The 21,167-nt window shown below is 44.9% G+C and overlaps 1 protein-coding gene and 1 long non-coding RNA gene across 2 annotated transcripts; one reads left to right on the top strand and one right to left on the bottom strand.

The window, feature by feature from the left end:
* Positions 1-3,489: 3,489 nt before the first annotated feature.
* Positions 3,490-7,198, bottom strand: CLEC14A (C-type lectin domain containing 14A). The gene has a single exon (XM_081201903.1). It carries the CDS (start codon positions 5,306-5,308, stop codon positions 3,983-3,985), a length of 1,326 nt encoding a protein of 441 aa, XP_081058029.1. The 5' UTR covers positions 5,309-7,198; the 3' UTR covers positions 3,490-3,982.
* A 13-nt stretch (positions 7,199-7,211) lies between these two features.
* On the top strand, positions 7,212-19,175 carry LOC308591266. Its single transcript, XR_014010094.1, has 3 exons — positions 7,212-7,343; positions 7,564-7,644; positions 18,312-19,175. It is a non-coding gene; the product is annotated as an uncharacterized lncRNA (long non-coding RNA).
* Positions 19,176-21,167: the final 1,992 nt, after the last annotated feature.

The following is a 21,167-nucleotide window of genomic DNA, read 5'->3' as shown; positions in this document are numbered from 1 at the left end:
AAACAGCCTGCTACTTCAGTGGTGCTTGGAACCTGCTCAGGGATACATTTTATTCCATGTTTCATGATTAGCACCATTGATTTAACCCCTAAGATGGAGCCCAGTAACACCCACTTACCTGGAAGTTCCCAAGGGCCTTATTTCTGGGTAGGTATGTATAAGATCATGCTGTTGAGACTTACAAACAACAACAAAATCAATTTATGGGACAGAACCAGTAGCAGACAGCATGGTGGAGCAGAGATACTTAGCTCACCTCCTGGCAGGTAAGTCACTGCTGCTTACCAGGAGGAGGGTGGCACAGTGCAAACACAGCAGCAGGAGCATCAGACTGGCTCAGCTGCCGTGTTTGCACTTCATCAACCTTTCTGCTCCCCCTTCTGGTAAGTAGCAGTAACTCACCTGAGTCATTTGTATAACTTTTCTCATGCCCTAACCCTAGTACAATGCATTTCCCTGTTACTATTCAACAATATTGTCTGCTCCTGGCAGGGGCATGCACTGTGTAATGAGGTCAGGACCTCTAGGCATGTTGCACTAGCTATCATGGAAAAGAAGGTAAGTGCTTGACGTGGAACTACCACGTTTGCCCATAATTCTGAGTGTCGTGCTTAGAATTGTAGCCTGAAACTCCCAACCTACAGTTCCATCAAAATCAGTAGGACTTATTTTCGTTCCATGTAATAGTTACAGTTGATGGCTTTGTGCTGAAAACAACTACCCTATTCCACAAACGTATGATCCAAGGAACCAGAGTGCCTATGCTTCTATAGCATGGACTGCATTGGTGCACTTTTCACACACTCTTCACAACATAACAGAAGGCTGTACTATCACATCTCATTGAATTACAGGTATTACATTGTATTGCAATGGATCACCCAAATCTAATGAGTTCATGCATTATTGGTAGTTCTGAGGTATATACACACAGGGCTTTCATGGTCGTTTCCCTGTTCCCTCCAAAGCAATATGGATAACTTGGTACCCCATTGAGCATAGAGAGCTATGCACATCAAGGTATTTGTAGCAGAGCCAACAGACTGAATGCAGCCCTAATAGCACATGACTACATGTGGTTTGTGGTCCAAGACCAGCATGACCACCCTCCCATCTACATTGCTTGCATCTATCAAGTTCAGCAGAGGGCAGATGAACACTGCAGTATACAGTCACATCATAAGCAGCACATGCAGATCTCATTTGCTGGGTGGATGTGAATATATCCTGGATAGTGGTTTTAGGAGATGAAGCTGTTTTTAGATGAAAAGAATTTTCACCAAATGATAGGGAAATGCCCAATTAATCAGTTTTTAAAATCTTCATTAGACTGTAGTACTTTGCGGGTGGGTGTTTAAAAATGGTCCTTTGAAGTCTTTTAATTTTGCCCCTGGCCACCTTTCAATTTCACTGTAATCCCATGGCACATTTAATCAAGCCCTCTGTAGTTTAAAATATTATTAAACGTCTCTTTTTGAGGATTTGAATTTTACTCCCGATTATGTGATGAAGATCAATCATCAAATATTCATCATATATTCATAATCGTAGCTTACATTCCCCCTCTGCTTCAAGATGCATATAATCATTTTGAAGTGTCTTAGAAGGAATTAATGGTCTAGAAATAAGATTTAAAGAGTGACAAGAGGATACACTGTCCTACTGTACTAGATGGAATGGGCAATCCCTGCCTTTGCAATGTTAATGGGTTTTCTGTGCTTTTAACCGATGAACATTAGGAGCCTTAGAAGCACTCAATGCTATAACATATACTACAAACATTACATACATATTTGTTGAAAATATGGTTTGTGTTGGAAATTAATGGCCTCTTCAAATGATCTGGGGCTGGTGGGTGGGTGGGTGTGTGCCAATATTTACGTTTTTTGAATACTGACTTAAAATATTCCTTAGCTGAAATGCACACATACAGGCAGGACTGTCCCTATTCAAGTAATGCTAAAAGAGAGAAATGCAAGGAACGCAGCTGTGGAGTCGGAGACAACAGAGAAAACTTTAAAAAGAAATCCTCTACCCCTTTCCTTTATTGAAGAGAGAAATGTTGCTTAAAGTTTTCACTGAGTCCCATTTCCCCACATTTGCTTCTCCTTCCAAACTGTCCCATCCACAGTGCTCTGCAGTGAGAAAATGGCAGAGCAAACCAAACCCTGGCAAGGCATGATAAGAGTGCTGGAGCCACTGCCACATCTGTAGCCCCATTGCTGATGCCAGCTAGGGTGGAAGGTGGCGGAGCCAGAAAAAGCCTGTTGCAGACTAAACTAGCCTGGAGCTGGCATAGTGATTGGGCCTGGATCACACCCAATTTTAATCAAATAATGGCAGTAGGACTGACTCAGAATCCAGAATGTATATTTCAGGGCTTTCCTCGGGCTACTGGCATGCATTTGTGTGTACCAATTAATTTTCATTTTTTAAATCTTCATTTTATGCATTAATACATTTTCCAGCGCTGCCTGTAAAACAGAATATTCCAAGGTGGCTTACACCAAATCTGTAGAGAAAACAATCAGCCATATAAAAAAACAGAAACATATAACAAAATTAAAAGTTTCAAATAAAGGCAGCCTCAGATCAGTCAATTTTGAAACCAAATATTTGGGAAAATTAAAAGGTCTTTGCATGGTTCTGAAAAGGCTACAGCATGAGTGCCAGGTGACCCCTTCCCCCAAAACAGTCTGTACCACCTAGACACCACCAGGGACGCGGACTTATAAAAAATATTGGGGGGGCCCGGGAAAGCTCATGAATAATAAATAAGCTCATGAATATGCAAATAAAGTGGCGCCGCCTCCTTGTGAGCGAATAGGGGAGAGCGTGCTGCGCCTATTAATCAGCTCCAAAGGAAATTGGGTGGAGCTTTTGCTCGGGAGGGAGGGCAGGAGGCATGCAGCCCGACCCTCCCTGTGCATTTTGGGCTGGGGGAGGGGCGGCGATGGCGCTCTGCTGGAGGGGCGCCGGAGATTATTGGGGGGGCAGAGCCCCCCCAAACGAATTTTTGAGGGGGCTCGGGCCCCCTCAAGCCCCATGGAGTCGGCGCCTATGGACACCACCACCAAGAAGACTCTCTCCCCAGTCAAAACCTACCACACCTCAGTTGGCCAATGACTTCCAAAGGTGACCTCAATGAAATGGAAGGTGGGAAAATGAGCTGGACCCTCAGTGAAATCTTAACAGATTTCCAGCCCACAATGTTATTCAGAGCAACGAGCCAGTATAAGCTAGACATATCTTGCAGGTTTTTGAAATTCCCACTTAAGGAAACTGGAGCAGATAATGCTTTTGTGCGACAAAATTTAACATGCACTGGCCAACACTTCTCTTATGAGTTCTCATACATCCAATCCGTGAGTCAGTCGAGACACAGTACTAAGATTTCAGGCTGTTTTCTAAGTCTCACAAATAGATCACACACATGCACAACTGTACTGGCACCCTAGAAGACTAGTAAGGACGGAGGACAACACCAGATTCAAAATAATGTTGGAAAGCTATTTAAATCATAAAAATCTTCTTTTACAGGGATGGGGAAACTGTGGCTATCTAGGTGTTGCTGGACTGTAACTCCCAATATCCCTTTGCCCATTGGCTAGGGGTGATGGGAGCTGGGGAGCAGCAATTAGGAGTCCCACAGGGCCCTCACCATTACCATTAGACACCTGCCATCTTGCACACACACCTGGGAGAAAATTCTACTGAAGTTGATGTAACTTACTCCCAAGTAAGTGTGTATAGGATTACACTGTTCTACAAGCAGCTTGGGGGGGGGGGGCTCTTAATGAGACTTGTCTCTTGCAGCACTCTGTGGGGTTACTTAGCACTTTAACTGAGAAAGAATGGCCAGCAGATAAGGATGATAGGAGTTGTAGTCCAATAACCTTTGGAGGGCCACAGGCTCCCCATTCCTGTCCTAATAAAAGTGCCTTCTTTGTATGAAAGTCCATTGCCTCCTTCAAATACAGCCTCAGTCCCCTCGTGGCTGTTCCTGCTCCACCTGCCCCGCCACAGGTTTGGGTTCATCCTGAGAAACCTCGGCAGACTCTGCCTTGCTGGGTCCCAGGGAATGATCCGAATCCTCGGGGTCGCCATCTGCGGTCGTGGCCGTCGTAGCCGGAGCTCCGTCCTTCTTGGTCTGAGAGCCCTTGGAGCAGCAAAGCCTGAAGCAGGCCTGGAAGATCTGCAGCGCGGCCATGACCAGGATCACCAGCGTCACCACAGCCACCGTGATCAGGATGAAGAGGTAGTTGGAAGACACGGCTCCGGGGGCGCTGCTGCTGTTGCCCACCTCGGAGGGCAAGGTCGCCGCCAGGGAGTCGTTCCGGCCAGGCAGGCCGTCCGAAGAGCCGTTCGGGGAGGCAGACAGTGCAGGCGACGGCGGCGTTTCAGTTCTCGCCGACGGCACGCAGGCTTTTTCGTCCGCCGCCAAGCGAGCGCCCCAGGCGCACAGGCACAGGAAGGCGCCCCGGGCGCCGAAGCAGTCGGCCAGCTCGACGCACGCTCCCTCGCTCGGGCTCCAGTAGCCGCTGGGGCAGGAGCAGAGGCCGCGCTCGGTGCCTTCCCAGTGGTAGCCGTCGGGCGAGAGGCGGCAGGTGAAGCGCGCCTCCCGCCCGGGGCACCTCAGAGTGAGCACCGTGCCAGGCGGGCCGAACTCCACGGCGGCGCTTTGGAGGCGGAAAGGGAGCGCGTAGTGCAGGTGGCTTCCCGCGCCAGGCGCGCGACACGCGCCCGCGTAGCTGTACTTGCACACGTACCCCGCGTTGGCCTTGGCGCAGGCGTGCTCGGCGAGGCCCCACGACTCGGCGGCGCGAGGCTCGCCCCAAGTCACCTGCAGGCCGGCGCACTTCTGCGTGGTGCACGACTTGCTGGGCTCCTTCACCCACGAGAGGCTCCCCTCCGCCGCGCTCTCGTTCCTCGCCTCCGCGCCAAGTCCTCCTGCTGCGGCCCAGGAGAAACCCCGCAGCGGCAGCTCCTCCATGGTGCACTGCTGAGCCTTCCTCACCAGGCCCAGCCAGAACAAGGAGGTGCCCGACCCGCCGCGGGCGACCCCTCTCAGCAGAGACACGATGGCCTGCACTTCCACCCGACCGCTCGCCGTGCTCAGGCGTCCGCCGTGCGCCGCGCAGGCCTCCTGGGCGCGTGGGAAGCTCAGGCTGCCCACGTGGACGCTGTAGCAGGACCCCGAAGGGTGGCACCAGGCGTGGTCGCTCTGGGGGCGCACGGCGGCAGTGGGGCCCCCTGGCACGGGGAGAGGTTGCATCAGGACGAGAGAGGCAAGCACCAGGCCCCTCATCTTGCCTCGCCTCCCCGCAGTGGCATTCGCGAGCACCAGCCAAGTCTGGATGGCGGGGATGTGGCGTCGAGGCGACTCCTTTTCTTCACAGCTCACATCACAACAATATCTTCGCTCCCGCAGACCTTCCCTTTCAGTGGCTGAAAGGAAATGTGTCAGGGGTTAGGCTTGACCTTAACATCCTTGATTTGTTGAAGTCCCCGCGCCAAAAGTTCCCTTCCAGAATTGGAAACATCTGATAAATAAAACCCAGACGGCAGCGAAACTTTTCTTTGCTTGCACTTTATAGGGAGAAACGCCCGCATAAACTAGGCGCAAGAAGGCAGACGAGTTCTTTGGGCTGAATTATTCACCTCCGTGTTAGTAAACAGGCCGGATGTTTAATAAATTATTTGAACTCTGTGCCTTTTATTGACTTGAAAGCTTAGCACTGATTGCAGCGGATCTTAAAACTATCAGAAAAATAATTGCTTGATGAAATGCAGTGGAGGGCAAGGGCATTAAGGCCCTAGTTAACCCCCTCCCATGCAAGCACACACACACCCTCCCAACCTACCAGTGTGCAGCTGCAGTGAAAAAGGCACATTCCATGCTAGGAATCATTGGGAAAGGAACTGAAAATAAAACTGTCAATTTCATAATTCCATTATACAACTCTATGGTGTGATTGCATTTGGAATACTGCGCTGTGTAGAGTTCTCACATCAAAAAGGATATTGCAGAGTTGGGAAAGGTTAAGAAAAGGGCAACCAAAAAGGAACAAGGCAGATGAAGTGACTCTTCTATGAAGAAAAGGACTTAGTTTAGAAAAACGGTGAGTAAGAAGTGAAATGATAGAAGCTTATGAGATGGCTAGTCCCTATAGTGGAGGCAGTAATAATTCTGAGTACCAGTTGCTGGAAGCCACAGGAACAGAGAGTGCTCTTGTGCGCAGGTCCTGCTTGTGGGTTTCCCACAGACATCTGGCTGGCCTCTCCGAGAACAAGATGCTGGAGTAGATGAGCCATTGTCCTGAAACTCTTCTTACGTTCTTATGCAGGAAATCCGAGACCATGTGGGTAAACTGGTAAAAAGGACTGGGAAGTAGTTAAAGAACCAGATGAAGAGAGTAGAAATAAATGGACAATTCTCACAATGGAGGGGTAGAAGAAGTGGGGGTTCCCCAAGGATCTGTACTGGGACTGATGTTTTTTTTTAAATGTTTTAAAAAACAGGGCTAAACAGTGTGGTGGCCAAGCTTTTGATGAAATCCAGTATTCAAGGTGGTTTGTGGAAATGGGATTGTTAGTAGCTCCAGAGGAATAAGTATTAAAATTCCAATTTGGTTCAGTATAAGCAAATGTAAAGTGGTGGTGGTGGTGGAATCCTAAATTCACATATACAGAGATGAGGTCTGAGGTGGTGGGTACCGTATCAGGAAAGAGATTGTGGTGGAGAGCTTGATGAAAACTGGCTATGTACACACCAACCCCTTCATTGCACAAAAATACAGTTTTTTCTCAACCCTGTATCATTCATGCTCATCCTTAGCATGCTGCTGTCAATCTAGATTGCGTCCAGATCCTGCCATCCACAAGGGCTGGCGTTAGTTACTTGATATGTATTTGAAAACACTTGTATGGATTAGGTTATCAATGCCTTTTCCTCCCTGAACATGCTCCAGGTGAATGAAGACGGAAGTCGTGTTTGTGATCTTGGTATACACCAACCCACAATGCCATTCATTGGACAGGTGTGGCTACACCCCATTGCCAAGACCACCTACATCTGTTTTCAAATGGACACACTTTGCCGGTGAGGGAAAGCAAAACCAATCTGCAGCGAGCAGATGGAAGGAGAAAGTGGAAAGCAGCACCTCTCTTCCAATTTCCTCCTTCTGTGTACTTTCCAGGTGAGAAAAAAGGTAACCGCCCTCACCCCTTCCTTCGTTACCAAGTGAACAGTGGAGAGGGCTTGTCATGTTGACCACTCCAACTTAATCATATCCTGACATTTCCATTTTTAAACGAAAATCCAGAAATGCTCCATAATAAAGGTGATAGTAAAAAGTATCTCATCAACTATGGACTCTGTGGACAATGCAATCGTTTATTTTAATGATTAATTAAAAGTAAATGACGACTAGGGAGTTAATTCCCAATGATTTATGAACCTATTTCCCCTGTTTGGCATTTGTCCTCAACAGGAGGGGGGGAACCTGTTTGCAGGGGTTGTATTTGTCTCTTACATTCCTTCTCCCCCTTAACCTCCTACAGCTATGCTGCTTAGCCAGGATTTATGCATCTCTCATTGCTCAGCTCACGCCAAAAATAAAGCAGTATCAACACAGGCTCTGAGTAAGTTAATGTCACCATAATTCATCATCATGACTTCTTTGAAATTAGTTGGGAAAATTCATCATGACTTCTTTGAAATTCGTGGCAAATTTTCCATTGATCTTAGTACAGAGCCAGGATTTCATAAAGTGGCTGAAATCTCTCTTCCCCCTCCCCTGGAAAAATAAAGAAGAAAGAGCCAAGCCAAAGTAAGGGTCTGAGAACAGTGACTAACATCTTCCAAATTTTGGCTTTGTTATAGGCGCCAGTGGTGTGCAATAAGATCAGTGCAAGGGGGTATTGTTAAGTTTATTTATGTATTTATTTTTTATATCTGTATTCTGCCTTTCCTCCAGGGAGCTCAAGGTGGCATACATGCTTCTCTTCCTCTCCATTTTATCATCACAACAAACCTGCAAGGTAGTTTAGACTGAAATATGTGCCTGGTGCACATCCTATTCTAATAATCTGCTACTTGAGGCAAACAGCTGTGCTTTCAATCTCACTCTTACCAAACCTGTCCTGGTGTTTCCCATTCCATATTCCATATTCCAGATTTGCACAAGAGAACTTTTTTTAAAGTGAGTTGCTCTAAGCCAGGCAAGGATTTGGAGTTGCTCCCCGCAAATGTCGGCCCTTCCTTTCCTCCTGTTTGTCTTTTCTGCTTCCTGTACCTGCAAGGGCAGTTTTTATTTTTAATGCTCCTTTTTTGGAGAAAATCTGAGCAAGTGACTAAAACAATCATTTGATACAGCACTCGCAGATGGAGAGAGGCTGCATATAGTAAGCACAAACACTGCTGGAAAGGAACCTTTTTTTTAGGAGGGGTCTGGAAAGGGGAGTAGCTAAAGGGGAGGGTTGAGCCACTCCAAGTTAGAAAGAAACCCAAAGCAAAGCATCCACTACCCCAAGTGCACCAGGCTGAGGTCAGTTTTAAAAATTACTTCTCTGATTGGGAAACCCAACTTCAGAGGGGGAATGTGTGAGTTCACAGTTATTTGCTGCAGATGCCATGTGGGTGATGCTAAGTTAATGAGAACAGCAATTTCTGATTCGCATTATACTCTGGTGTGGGCAAGCCCTTATTTTCGTTATTTTTCTTATTCCTTTCTGAGAGGCTGAATCTTTTCCTGCTATACTAAAATGCAGGAGCATTCATAAAATCCTGTAAAAAGAAACAGAAACATAGCAATCAGCAGAAAGCCTGGGTATTTCAGAGAGCCTTAAAAAACAATGCAATGATCGGTGCTCCCTTTCAGCAGCTGCTGTGTTCAGAAGTCCAGTAGACTATTCATCTACACAACACACACATACAGTGACCCCGTAGTAAGTCTAAACTTTGCCATCTGTTATTTGTGGACAGTGTGTTATGCTACCGTTGCTTCATTGGTTGAGACTATAGCATTGCAGAGAAAGCCTAGGTTTTCATAGCATCTGTGCAAGCTACATTTCATATACTGTGCAGTATCCATGAGACAACTATATTCCTTTGGGGAATGGTAGCAGAGTGAAGTATTTGTGCTTTCAAATGGCAGCCCATATGAGAGTAAATCAAAACTGTGGAGAATTCAAGTCATTTGCAACGAGGCAGAGTTTCCTAGGGAAACCTGCTAGAATAGCAGGAAGCCTTAAGCCTTGCCATAAATAGCAGACTTCAATCCCTGGCATTGTGCCTAGGCTGACCCTTCAACGTCTATGAAGTTTATACACTGCTGGTTTTAACTGCAGTGTTGTTTTGAATTATGTAATTTCATTCTTATCTTGAGCTACCCTGGGAACCCATTGGGGAGGAAGGGTGGGTTTTAAATTTGAAATAATGGCTCAATAACTGAGCATCTTAGTGGGGAAGGCAAGAGGGGTTTGCAAAAGAGCTACTGAAAACAAGAGGAAGAGAAAATTGTTGTTGCTGTTGTTGTTTAGGTGTTTAGTCGTATCGGACTCTTCGTGACCCCATGGACCAGAGCACGCCAGGCACTCCTGTCTTCCACTGCCTCCTGCAGTTTGGTCAAACTCATGCTGGTAGCTTCGAGAACACTGTCCAACCATCTCATCCTCTTCATTTCTCCTTGTGCCCTCCATCTTTCCCAACATCAGGGTCTTTTCCAGGGAGTCTTCTCTTCTCATGAGGTGGCCAAAGTATTGGAGCCTCAGCTTCACGATCTGTCCTTCCAGTGAGCACTCAGGGCTGATTTCCTTAAGAATGGATAGGTTTGATTTTCTTGCAGTTCATGAGACTCTCAAGAGTCTCCTTGTTGTTGTTTAGGCGTTTAGTCGTATCGGACTCTTCGTGACCCCATGGACCAGAGCACGCCAGGGACTTCTGTCTTCCACTGCCTCCCGCAGTTTGGTCAAACTCATGCTGGTAGCTTCGAAAACGCTATCCAGCCATCTCGTCCTCTGTCGTCCCCTTCTCCTTGTGCCCTCCATCTTTCCCAACATCAGGGTCTTTTCCAGGGAGTCTTCTCTTCTCATGAGGTGGCCAAAGTATTGGAGCCTCAGCTTCACGATCTGCCCTTCCAGTGAGCACTCAGGGCTGATTTCCTTCAGAATGGATAGGTTTGTTCTTCTTGCAATCCATGGGACTCTCAAGAGTCTCCTCCAGCACCATAATTCAAAAGCATCAATTCTTCGGTGATCAGCCTTCTTTATGGTCCAGCTCTCACTTCCAAACATCACTACTGGGAAAACCATAGCTTTTACTATACGGACCTTTGTTGGCAAGGTGATGTCTCTACTTTTTAAGATGCTGTCTAGGTTTCTCATTGCTTTTCTCCCAAGAAGCAGTCATCTTTTAATTTCGTGGCTGCTGTCACCATCTGCAGTGAGTCTCCAAGAGTCTCCTTAGACTTCAGCAAAATTATTGTTGAATTCAAAGACAAGGAATCGCTCTGAAGTCCTTGGTGTAAGTCTCCTTGGTGTAAGCCTGGCAAAATCAGAATGAAATGGTTTTGCACCACAGTCTCTTCTGTGTTAACTTCTTAACCCAAACCTCATGCCACAATTCCATGGAAGTGTCTCTGATCCCCATTTGCAGGTACACACAGCTCCTTTACTTAGTTCCTCTGCCTGTTCCAGAAGGGTAGACATTTACTTTATCATTAGCCCCAAATCTCTGCTAAGACTGACAAGGTCAGGGGAAAGCCTTGGCAATATCACCAGTGCCTCATTCATTTAGTCTTTTTAATTAAAGTAATACTATGCGCTCTGCCACCTCCTGCATGTGTGTAGCTTTTCAAAGGAAACCATGCAGTTGAAATTGATTACATTTTCCCTTGACACTATCCATTTCACTGCAGGGTAGAGCCTTTGCTGATAAAAATGACAAACCTTTCCTACAGCCAAAGGCTAGCGTGGAGTTTAAAATGTGGCAGTGCAGTGGCCAAGCATGTAATGTAAAAAAAGGGGGGGGCGACACGCTGTCAGTCTTGTGTCCAAATCTAGTTACTGAACAATATGGGCCGCATCCCAGTAGGCAAGGAGAGGGGTGAATTTTCTGCATTAACTGGAGATGATAACTTTTAAAGCACTGAAGTAGCGGTGAGATTCCTGATTGATTTTGAAATGCATAATTTTTAGGGTCATTGCAATATAGTGGCACCTCGGGTTACATACACTTCAGGTTACATATGCTTCAGGTTACAGACTCCGCTAACCCAGAAATAGTACCTCGCGTTAAGAACTTTGCTTCAGGATGAGAACAGAAATCGCGCGGCGGCAGCAGGAGGCCCCATTAGTTAAAGTGGTGCTTCAGGTTAAGAACAGTTTCAGGTTAAAAACAGACATCCGGAACAAATTGAGTACGTAACCAGAGGTACCACTGTAATTGGTATCAGGGCCATGCAACCCATGAGACAAAGTGAGGTGCTTGCGTAAGGTGGCAGGATCCACCAGGGCAGCAGATCCCAATGTCAATCTTTCTTACCCCCTTGTTCCTGATGTAGATCTTGCCGCTTCTTCCCTAGCAGGGAGGGGAGGTGCCATTTTGGCGTCTGCCTCAGGTGGCAAAATGTCTTGGGCCGGCCCTGCTCAGTATCGTAGGTTCTTTGTTAATTAGTTTGTTTTGCCTTTATCTTGCTAGAGAACTACATGCCTGCTCTTCTGGAACGTAACATGTTACAAAATCAGTATCTGCTCAGTTATCCTCAAGTTTGTATCAAAAGTTGGATAAATGTGCAGGAAGCGAAAAAATAAGGAAGATATAATCTTAATTCTATTTGTAGCTTGTCAGGCCACACTACTAACACAGCGTGAAGGGCATGGTAGGCCATTAAAATCTATGGGCAGCAGTACATTTAAGTCTGTTGAATTTTGTCTGAAGTCTTAAAAGGTGCTACATACTTGGTATGCAGTCTGTATGCAGTTTGTATGCAGTCTGATCTAATCCATATATATTACACTTCCTCTTACACGGGAAGACACCCGAAGACACCAAAACCTGCATCCCTATACCCGTGAAAATCTACGAAAGCATATATATATATATATATATATATATATATATATATATATATATATGCTTTCGTAGATTTTCACGGGTACAGGAATGCAGGTTTTGGTGTTTTCGGGTATCTTCCCGTGTAAGAGTTGGGGTGTCTAGGCGACGTTTCGACGAGGTCTCACTCGTCATCTTCAGGCTGGTGCTTTCGGCTTCTTGTTACTAGAACAGAGCAGGATCTCAGTGTTTGAGTTCCTATAAATACTGTTGAGGGGGTGTGGTGTATAGCCTCCAACGTTCTGGGCAGAGAGGAAGTTCCCAGGTTATTGTGCCTTTTCTTCTTTTGCTTCGTAACCCTGTTTTGCTGGTATCCGTTGGCGATTAACATGCACAATCACACCACCACCCTGCACAAATAAACTCCGTAGCCAAGACTCTCATCTCCAGAACCAAACGCCTGGCTGACGAAGACCACTTGACAACTGAGTTACAGAATCTCTCAAATGTGTTAATCGCCAACGGATACCAGCAAAACAGGGTTACGAAGCTAATCCAAAAAGAAACACCCCCCAAAAACCAAGACACAGAAGAAAACAATGGCATGGCCCTCCTTCCTTATATCAAGGGCACCACAGATAAAATTAGCAAAATCCTCCATAAACACAATATCAAAACAGCCTTTTGCACCAACCAAAAAATAGCCAATATCCTCAGAAACCCAAAAGATAAAATCCAGTTAGAAAACCAAGGGGTCTATGAAATACCCTGCAAAGTCTGCCCAGCCACGTACATTGGACAAACAAACAGACGAATAAATGCACGTATCGCAGAACACAAGAATGCCGTCAAAAAAGAAGAAAAAACTTCCTCTCTTTACCAACACATGAAAGAAACAGGACACGAAATTAATTTTGCAGATTCCAAATTGCTCTTTAACATGGAACATCACCACAAGAGAATAATCATGGAAGCCATCGAGATAGAGAAACACCCTCACAGCATGAACAAGCGTGACGACACGTCCCGCCTGCCAGACATCTGGAAATTAGCCCTCCCCACAAAAACCGACACCAGAACCAGAGGCACACAGAACGCCATCTCCAATCAACCACACCAGACCCAAACCCAGACCCTCTCCACAGATAAATTACAGATACCATCCAGTAGCCAAACCATAGTGGCACCTCCGGATGCTGCACCCCCCTGCAATCCCTACACAGATCTGGCTGGCACAGGGCACAAAACCACAGCTCGCCCCTATACACGAAGCCAAGCCAGAGCACAACTAAGTGCAGTACAGCCATCTTCTCAGAAAAACTCTTCTCAGAAAAACTCAGAAAAACTCTTCACAAGCTCAAGAGGTCAAGACACGAAAGCTTTAGCAACTAATCCACACCTAATGACCCTCCTAAGTGGTACTCAGAATATCACTCAAGAAATCACTCAAGATATCCCTCAAGTAATTAATGAACAAAAGAAGAAAAGGCACAATAACCTGGGAACTTCCTCTCTGCCCAGAACGTTGGAGGCTATACACCGCACCCCCTCAACAGTATTTATAGGAACTCAAACACTGAGATCCTGCTCTGTTCTAGTAACAAGAAGCCGAAAGCACCAGCCTGAAGATGACGAGTGAGACCTCGTCGAAACGTCGCCTAGACACCCCAACTCTTACACGGGAAGATACCCGAAAACACCAAAACCTGCATATATATATATATATATATATATATTAATGATAATGATAATAATAATGATAATAATAATGATAATAATAATAATGATAAATAATAATGATAATAATAATGATAATAATAATGATAATAATTCAAATTCATGGCCCTCCTTCCTTCACCACAAGAGAATAATCATGGAAGCCATCGAGATAGAGAAACACCCTCACAACATGAACAAGCGTGACGACACATCCCGCCTGCCAGACATCTGGAAATTAGCCCTCCCCACAAAAACCGACACCAGGACCAGAGGCACACAGAACGCCATCACCTATCAACCACACCAGACCCAAACCCAGACCCTCTCCACAGATAAATTACAGACTCCATCCGGTAGCCAAACCATAGTGGCACCTCCGGATGCTGCACCCCCCTGCAATCCCTACACAGATCTGGCTGGCACAGGGCACAAAACCACAGCTCGCCCCTATACACGAAGCCAAGCCAGAGCACAACTCAGTGCAGTACAGCCATCTTCTCAGAAAAATCTCTTCACAAGCTCAAAAGGTCAAGACACGAAAGCTATAGCAACTAATCCACACTTAATGACCCACCTAAGTGGTACTCAGAATATCACTCAAGATATCACTCAAGATATCCCCCAAGTAATTAAGGAACAAAAGAAGAAAAGGCACAATAACCTGGGAACTTCTTCTCTGCACCACACCCCCTCAACAGTATTTATAGGAACTCAAACACTGAGATCCTGCTCTGTTCCAGTAACAAGAAGCCGAAAGCACCAGCCTGAAGATGACGAGTGAGACCTCGTCGAAACGTCGCCTAGACACCCCAACTCTTACACGGGAAGACACCCGAAGACACCAAAACCTACATATATATATATATATATATATATATATATATGACAATAGATTTTAACTGAGTTTAATGGGGCACACCTCCAAACAAGAGTGCATATGATCGCAACTTTAAGACCTTTGTAAGTACCCACATAATGCAATCCATGGCAATGTTACCCATGTAGGCAAGGCAGTTTTGCAACCAACATCATTCAAATAAATATCTGCCAATCGTAAATATCTTCCAGGCTTCCTTTGAGACATATGTAGATTGCTCTAGCACATTTTTCCTAAATTATTGCACTACCAAAGTAGCATAAGAAGAAACAAGTCAGACACGGTAACTAGAAATATAATTTCAAACTGTACATTTCTTATTACTCTAGGTAAGCAGTCTCAGGCAGAGTTCATGATTCCCATTTTCTTTTATGATGATTAATAAAACACAGCTCATTGAAAGCACTGATGAAAGAATTATATTCAAAAAGCTTGTTAACATTTATGTATCTGTCAGAGCAGGCCGGAGAGAGGATGCAAAAACATTGTGCTGTTCTTGAACTTGGCGCAGGGAGGGGGGACAGCAAGACTAGGATTTGGTGTTCCCATTATGCTAAAGACTTCACAATTGAAAAATATTTTGCACTATTTCTTCTCTTTAACAGCACAGGTTCATCCAACACATTTTCAGTTATTATACCATATTTTTTTTAAGTCTCCGTTTATTCTAATAATTGCTTGACTCTTTACAAGGGCTATTAGTTTTTATAACACATCAAAATATTTTTAATTAGTGATTGACTAAGTAGATATTTGTTTTTATCATCTGCCTAGTGACTGTCAACTGATTCAGCTGTCTTGCATTCATGGGTGAAATTAATGAGTCAAGCAGGCCTCACATAAGGCTTAATCTTGTCATGTGCCAAGCACTTCCTGGCTCCTGAGAAGGGCATCAGTGCTTCACAAGAGCGCTGATCTTCATGTATCATAGAAACAACCCTGAAAAAGAGACTGAGGATAAAGAAATCCCTATTTCTTTTAAGGTCTGCTTCAGGAATTACCCTTTTTGTCCTAAGAAATGCTTGTACTACACTGTACATGCACACACTAAAGCGTCATCATCAAGTACTCTCGGGATCAGAATGTTCCAAAATAATGTTCTGAAAAACCTCCCAAAATTGAAGGGAGGGGTGTAAACAGGTTTCCCAAAGGAACAAGTTTCAAAAATCAGGTGGCATCATTGAGAAGTGTTTTCTCCCTCACTTCACATGGTGGTGAGACATGGGACAGAACATCCCCAGATCTTAACCCATGAGCAGAATACCAGTTGAGCAGTTGGCTCCTTTTAAATATCATAGATACAAACGATCCCTAACACTAGGCAAAGAGAAGCAGCAGCCACTAGCAGCTGATTTCAAGTACAGTGGTACCTCAGGTTACAGACGCTTCAGGTTACAGACTCCGCTAACCCAGAAATAGTACCTCGGGTTAAGAACTTTGCTTCAGGATGAGAACAGAAATCGTGCTCCGGCAGCAGCAGGAGGCCCCATTAGCTAAAGTGGTACCACAGGTTAAGAACAGTTTCAGGTTAAGAACGGACCTCCGGAACGAATCAAGTTCTTAACACAAGGTACCACTGTACTGTGAAAGGGCAACGAAATGTTAGTTATTGCATTTATTATTGTTGTATTTTTGCCGCCAGGAAGGGAAAGGCTCTTGTGGGGTTTTCTATCTGAAGTGCCAAAATAACTTCATCAGCTTTTGCTACTAGACACCTTGACTTCAGGGTTAGGCTGGGTTCCATTTTCCACTTCAGCAAGCAAAATGACTTCTGGCCCTGGCTTTAAAGGTGACTATGATAGGGAGGGGGGTATCAGCTAAAATGGCTTCTCTTCTTTTTCCTTGTTCATTTCCCCATTCATGGAAGGGCAACTTAGAATCCAATTCAGTATTGTTATGCACAGAGAGAGCTGTAAATCCAATAGAACCCACAAGTGGAATGCAAAAAACAAACCAAACAAAACAAAACAAACGCCAAAAGAAATTTATTTATTTTCAATAAAATTTGCATTCAGAGAAGTTGAGACTTTTCTTCCCCTGCTCAGTTCATTTCAGGTTTAACTGTGACAAAGGTAGGAAACGCTACAGGTCACTCTGTCTTCTCTGAGTGCTGTGAAAATTCTTACTTAGATCTCCATGAAATATTGATTTCACGTCATGACTAAGCTTCAATTAATCCACCACCCTTTCAGAAATGCACTCCTACATCTTGACTTGATAAAAAATGACTAATGGCTGGCTGGCTATAATGGATTTAAATAGTGACGGTCTTCCTTAAATGAGCTTTCATTCCATGATTCAAATTTTGACTGTTCGACTTGGAATAATTGTGCAAGCAATTTACACATCATTATGCTCTTGTAACTTATTCTGCTATTTCCCACATTGCTTTCCAGCATGAGCATAAACTATCCTGATTAACTGCATTGGCTCAAGTTACTTGGCACTGCAAAGTGCTGGGGGGGGGGGGAGAGCTTGGAAGCCTTTAATTAAGAAAGAGTAAATTAATAATGCAAACTACTGTGGTAGAATTCATGCTTGTTAAATCTTAAGTATATTGGATTGGAAACAGTCCCTTCTGCAAATAGAAGGGTTCCTTCTGGAAGGAACCAAAATCAAGTGAAGATTAACATTGGAGAAACAGCAGGAGAGGCAGTTTTCACTGATTGCCCCTTCCCACTGCCCTCCACAGTACTACTTCCAGCACCATTCTAGCGAGTTCCACAGACCTCTTGATCAGCTTTTAAGGAGACTGTGGTGGGAAGAATTGGCAAGGCAAAAATCACCCCCAACAACCTACTATGCGTCCTCCGGCATCAGGGGTGCCAACTTGAGTAAAATATTGCCAGGTAAGCCCTGCCCCACATAATTGATTGCACGACATGGTGCGCACACACCATTTGAATGGCAATGCCCATCCAATTTGGGGGTTCCGGTCACCTCAAATATTTTATTGGGGCTGAAGGAACCTCAACCCCTAGCATTTGGCTGCTATGCCCAGCAAGAACATCCTGTGAGTGGTGCCTGCTCGGTAGTGGCGCTCCCCCCTGTGGAGCACCCTCCCATCAGATGTCAAATGGCTTTTCTTAGAAGACATCTGAAGCCAGCCCTGTATAGGGAAGTTTGTAGTGTTTGGTTTTCATTGTGTTTTTATATATTGCTGGAAGCCGCCGAGAGTGGCTGGGGCAACCCAGTCAGATAGGCGGCATGTTGTTGTTGTCAATGTCAATGTCAATGTAGTCCTGCTCACAGGAACTCTGCAGCCAGCCCATTATCTTCTGTCTGAAAGTGCAGCATAGATGCATTTGAAAGGGCATTTGTGCTACGTGTGAGCTTGTTCTGGTCCCATTCAGACGAATATTGCATTGTCATCACCAACCCACACAACCATTCTGTTTAGGAAGGTAAATGGTGATGAAACAATGTTGGATAGGTTTTTGTTTTGTGTAAGGGAGACTGCATGCACCCAAGATACTCAAGGCTCTAAGCCTTTCATGAAACTGCATAGCCTTTTCTCTTGATACAGCAAAGCCTTTATCATACAGTGGGAGCTCTCCCTCATTCACTCCAATGATGGAAGAGTGAAAACCCATGCACACAAAGGGGTGCAGTCAGGAAAGTGCCCCATCTGTTTAAGTGTATAGGGAAGGTCCTGTGCAGGAACTTTGTGAACAGAGTGGAACACAAATGGAGCTATGCGCTGAGGGTTCTGCCAACTTTTACATTTACTGAAATCTTTGCAGAAGCACAAGGCTGCATGTTCTTCAGAATTGTCCAGGATGACTATTGCTGCATGACGATTCTGAAAGGTAGAAAGGGCAAAGAAAAATGTAAACACCAGGACCTGAGCACAGATGGGATTAGATTCACTCTTTTAACTGTGTCTTAGATGGAGACTGGTTTGGTGGAGAACTCTGATTTTGTTTGCATATAAAGGCAAGCCTGCTTTAGTCACACTTTCCAAAAGAGAATGTGAACTGAAACACGGTCATCTGTTGAAATATGTAAGTTTTGCAATGCCAAGTAAGCCAAATAACATGTACAGAAATGCACATACAAGTGCAAAGTATGTGAAAAGAACATTAAAAAACAAATTATATTATGGAGAATTGCTTTGCAAAAATATATGTCTCAGGCAAGAATGCATACAGAAATGTGTATATTAAGATAAAGTTGCAATAAATGCCTATGAATTTTCTTGAGGCCCTGTTTAAAAATAGTCATAAGCATGTGGAAATGTGGATAACTGGATTTAAGACTGGGAAAATGAGAAACCAAAATTGACAGATTTGCCATCCCTGCTGGGAAGGTTCCCATGCCTTGCTTGAGGAAGCTGGTTGTTGCTGGAGTCTTTCATCCTTGGCAACTGATCTGTGTACTCACTAGGAAACAAGCTCCCACGCTATACCTCATGTGAGATAGTGTCTGCATTTTCCCCTACACTGAGATTATCTTTCTCTAGGGAAGAATGTAGTGCATGCAACTGTCTTGAGTTACACTTTCCCAATAAAGGTTTATCTTTTACCACTGTATTCCTTGCAGTTCCTTTCACTTTCTGTATCTTCTTGTTTAATACTTCTTCCTTCCATTCTTTTCTCAGAACATTCCCAGACAAGTGAATTGTTGCACAGAATAACCAGGTAGTACTTGGAGAAAGTAACACAAAGTCTCTTCACAGTTGCTCCCCTTCCCATGTGTTCAGTAATCACATGAAGGGGGAATCAGGACTGTTTATGCAGACCCCACCTCATATAGCACTCCCAGTCACATCTAAAGCCTTGCATCTAAGGCTAAATTCCCCCTTTCAGACACTGCATGGGTGCTAGGAACTGAAGGAAGTGACATCATGGGCTGGGCCAGCATGATTGACCCTCTACACCAACCTTCCCCAAACTCACCTCTCCCTCAAATCCATTGCATTGGTTTACATTAAGTGTTAATCGACTTAAATAATTTGCAAGGTAAATTTACTTGTAGATGACCCTCTTTGAGCTCTCTTGAGTAATGTCTGATCACACCCCCTCCCACAGTCTTCCTTGCTGTTTTAGCAGCCCCTAAATGTATGCATTTACTTATAAATGAGTTTCATGGCAGTTTTAATGGTAACGATAATGTTATTACCCACAGGGATGATGCAGCAACTGTGATCACATAAACACACAGAGAATATTTTATTGCTCATCTCCATGGGAAAGTGACCTGCATCTAAAAAAACTCAACAACACATTATGCTGTTAAGATGTAATTTAGAAAAAGATTGACCTGGTGCATCTGCATTCTAATGAAGTCAAACTTTTTATATGGAAAATGAGTTCTGTTCATTTTCACAATCTTCACTGGGTGCAACCTAGCGGAGAAGCAATCCGCAAGGGTAGTTGCCACTGGTAATTTACTCCCATGTTCCTTTGCTATATTACTGAGAACTTGTGGCCTGCCAGGTCACTTTCATCACCCACATCCCACCATTAGCTTCCACAGTTCCTAAGCACAGAGACTGATTCCTCTTCCCTCATTGGAACTACAGCTGCATGCCACTTTGCAAACTGTTGCCCCAGGACTGACCAAGCAAGGGACATCACATAGATAGGAAAAAGTTCTTCTCTCTCTCTCATAACATCAGAACTCATTGATGTCCAGTGAAACTGAATGTTGGAAGAATCAGGCCAGGCAAAAGGTAGTCCTTTACAAGCCTTATAGTGTGAATTTTCTCCCACAAGTGACAGTAATTGCCACCAACTTAGAAAGCTTGAATAGAGGATTAGACAGACTCATGAGAGCCAGTGTGGTGTAGTGGTTAAGAGCGGTAGTCTCGTAATCTGGAGAACCGGGTTTGAGTCTCCGCTCCTCCACATGCAGCTGCTGGGTGACCTTGGGCCAGTCACACTTCTTTGAAGTCTCTCAGCCCCACTCACCTCACAGAGTGTTTGTTGTGGGGGAGGAAGGGAAAGGAGAATGTTAGCCGCTTTGAGACTCCTTAAAGGGAGTGAAAGGCGGGATATCAAATCCAAACTCCTCCTCTTCTTCTTCTTCTTCTTCTTCTTCTTCTTCTTCTTCATGGAGGATATCAGTGGCTACTAACCCTGATGGGTTTGCTCCAGAGGTAGTATGCTTCTGAGTACCAGTTGCTAGAAACCACAGAAGGTGAGAGGGCGGTTGTCCAGCTTGCAGGCCTCTCACAGGAGTCTGGTTGGCCATTGTGAGAATAGGATGTTGGACATAATGGGCCACTGTCAGGCTGCTGCCAGCAACTGGTTGCCCAGAAACGTACAAAGACAAGGGAATGTTTCTTACAGTCCACTTTTTATTCAGTATTTACAGTAGGAGGCTATAGAACACAGCCTCTTGGATAATGGTGTTGTCCTGGGTGAATCTCCTCCACCACCCCGTCTCTCCCACTTCCTCATTCGTCATTCTCATAGTCTTGCCTATGGGTGCTGCTCTGTACCCTCTGTCTTTGAGCTTTTTGCTCTCCTACTTTCAAGGCTTGCCGGGTTCTGGGAGAGGGAAGAAGAAGAA

Source organism: Podarcis bocagei, assembly GCF_964188305.1.
Source record: "Podarcis bocagei genome assembly, chromosome: 1".
In the NCBI taxonomy this organism is placed as follows: domain Eukaryota; kingdom Metazoa; phylum Chordata; class Lepidosauria; order Squamata; family Lacertidae; genus Podarcis; species Podarcis bocagei.
This window is presented reverse-complemented; position numbering and strand designations above follow the sequence as displayed.

Coding starts and splice junctions, on each gene's coding strand:
- CLEC14A (XM_081201903.1), bottom strand. CDS start 5,308: ATGAGGGGCCTGGTGCTTGCCTCTCTCGTCCTGATGCAACCTCTCCCC.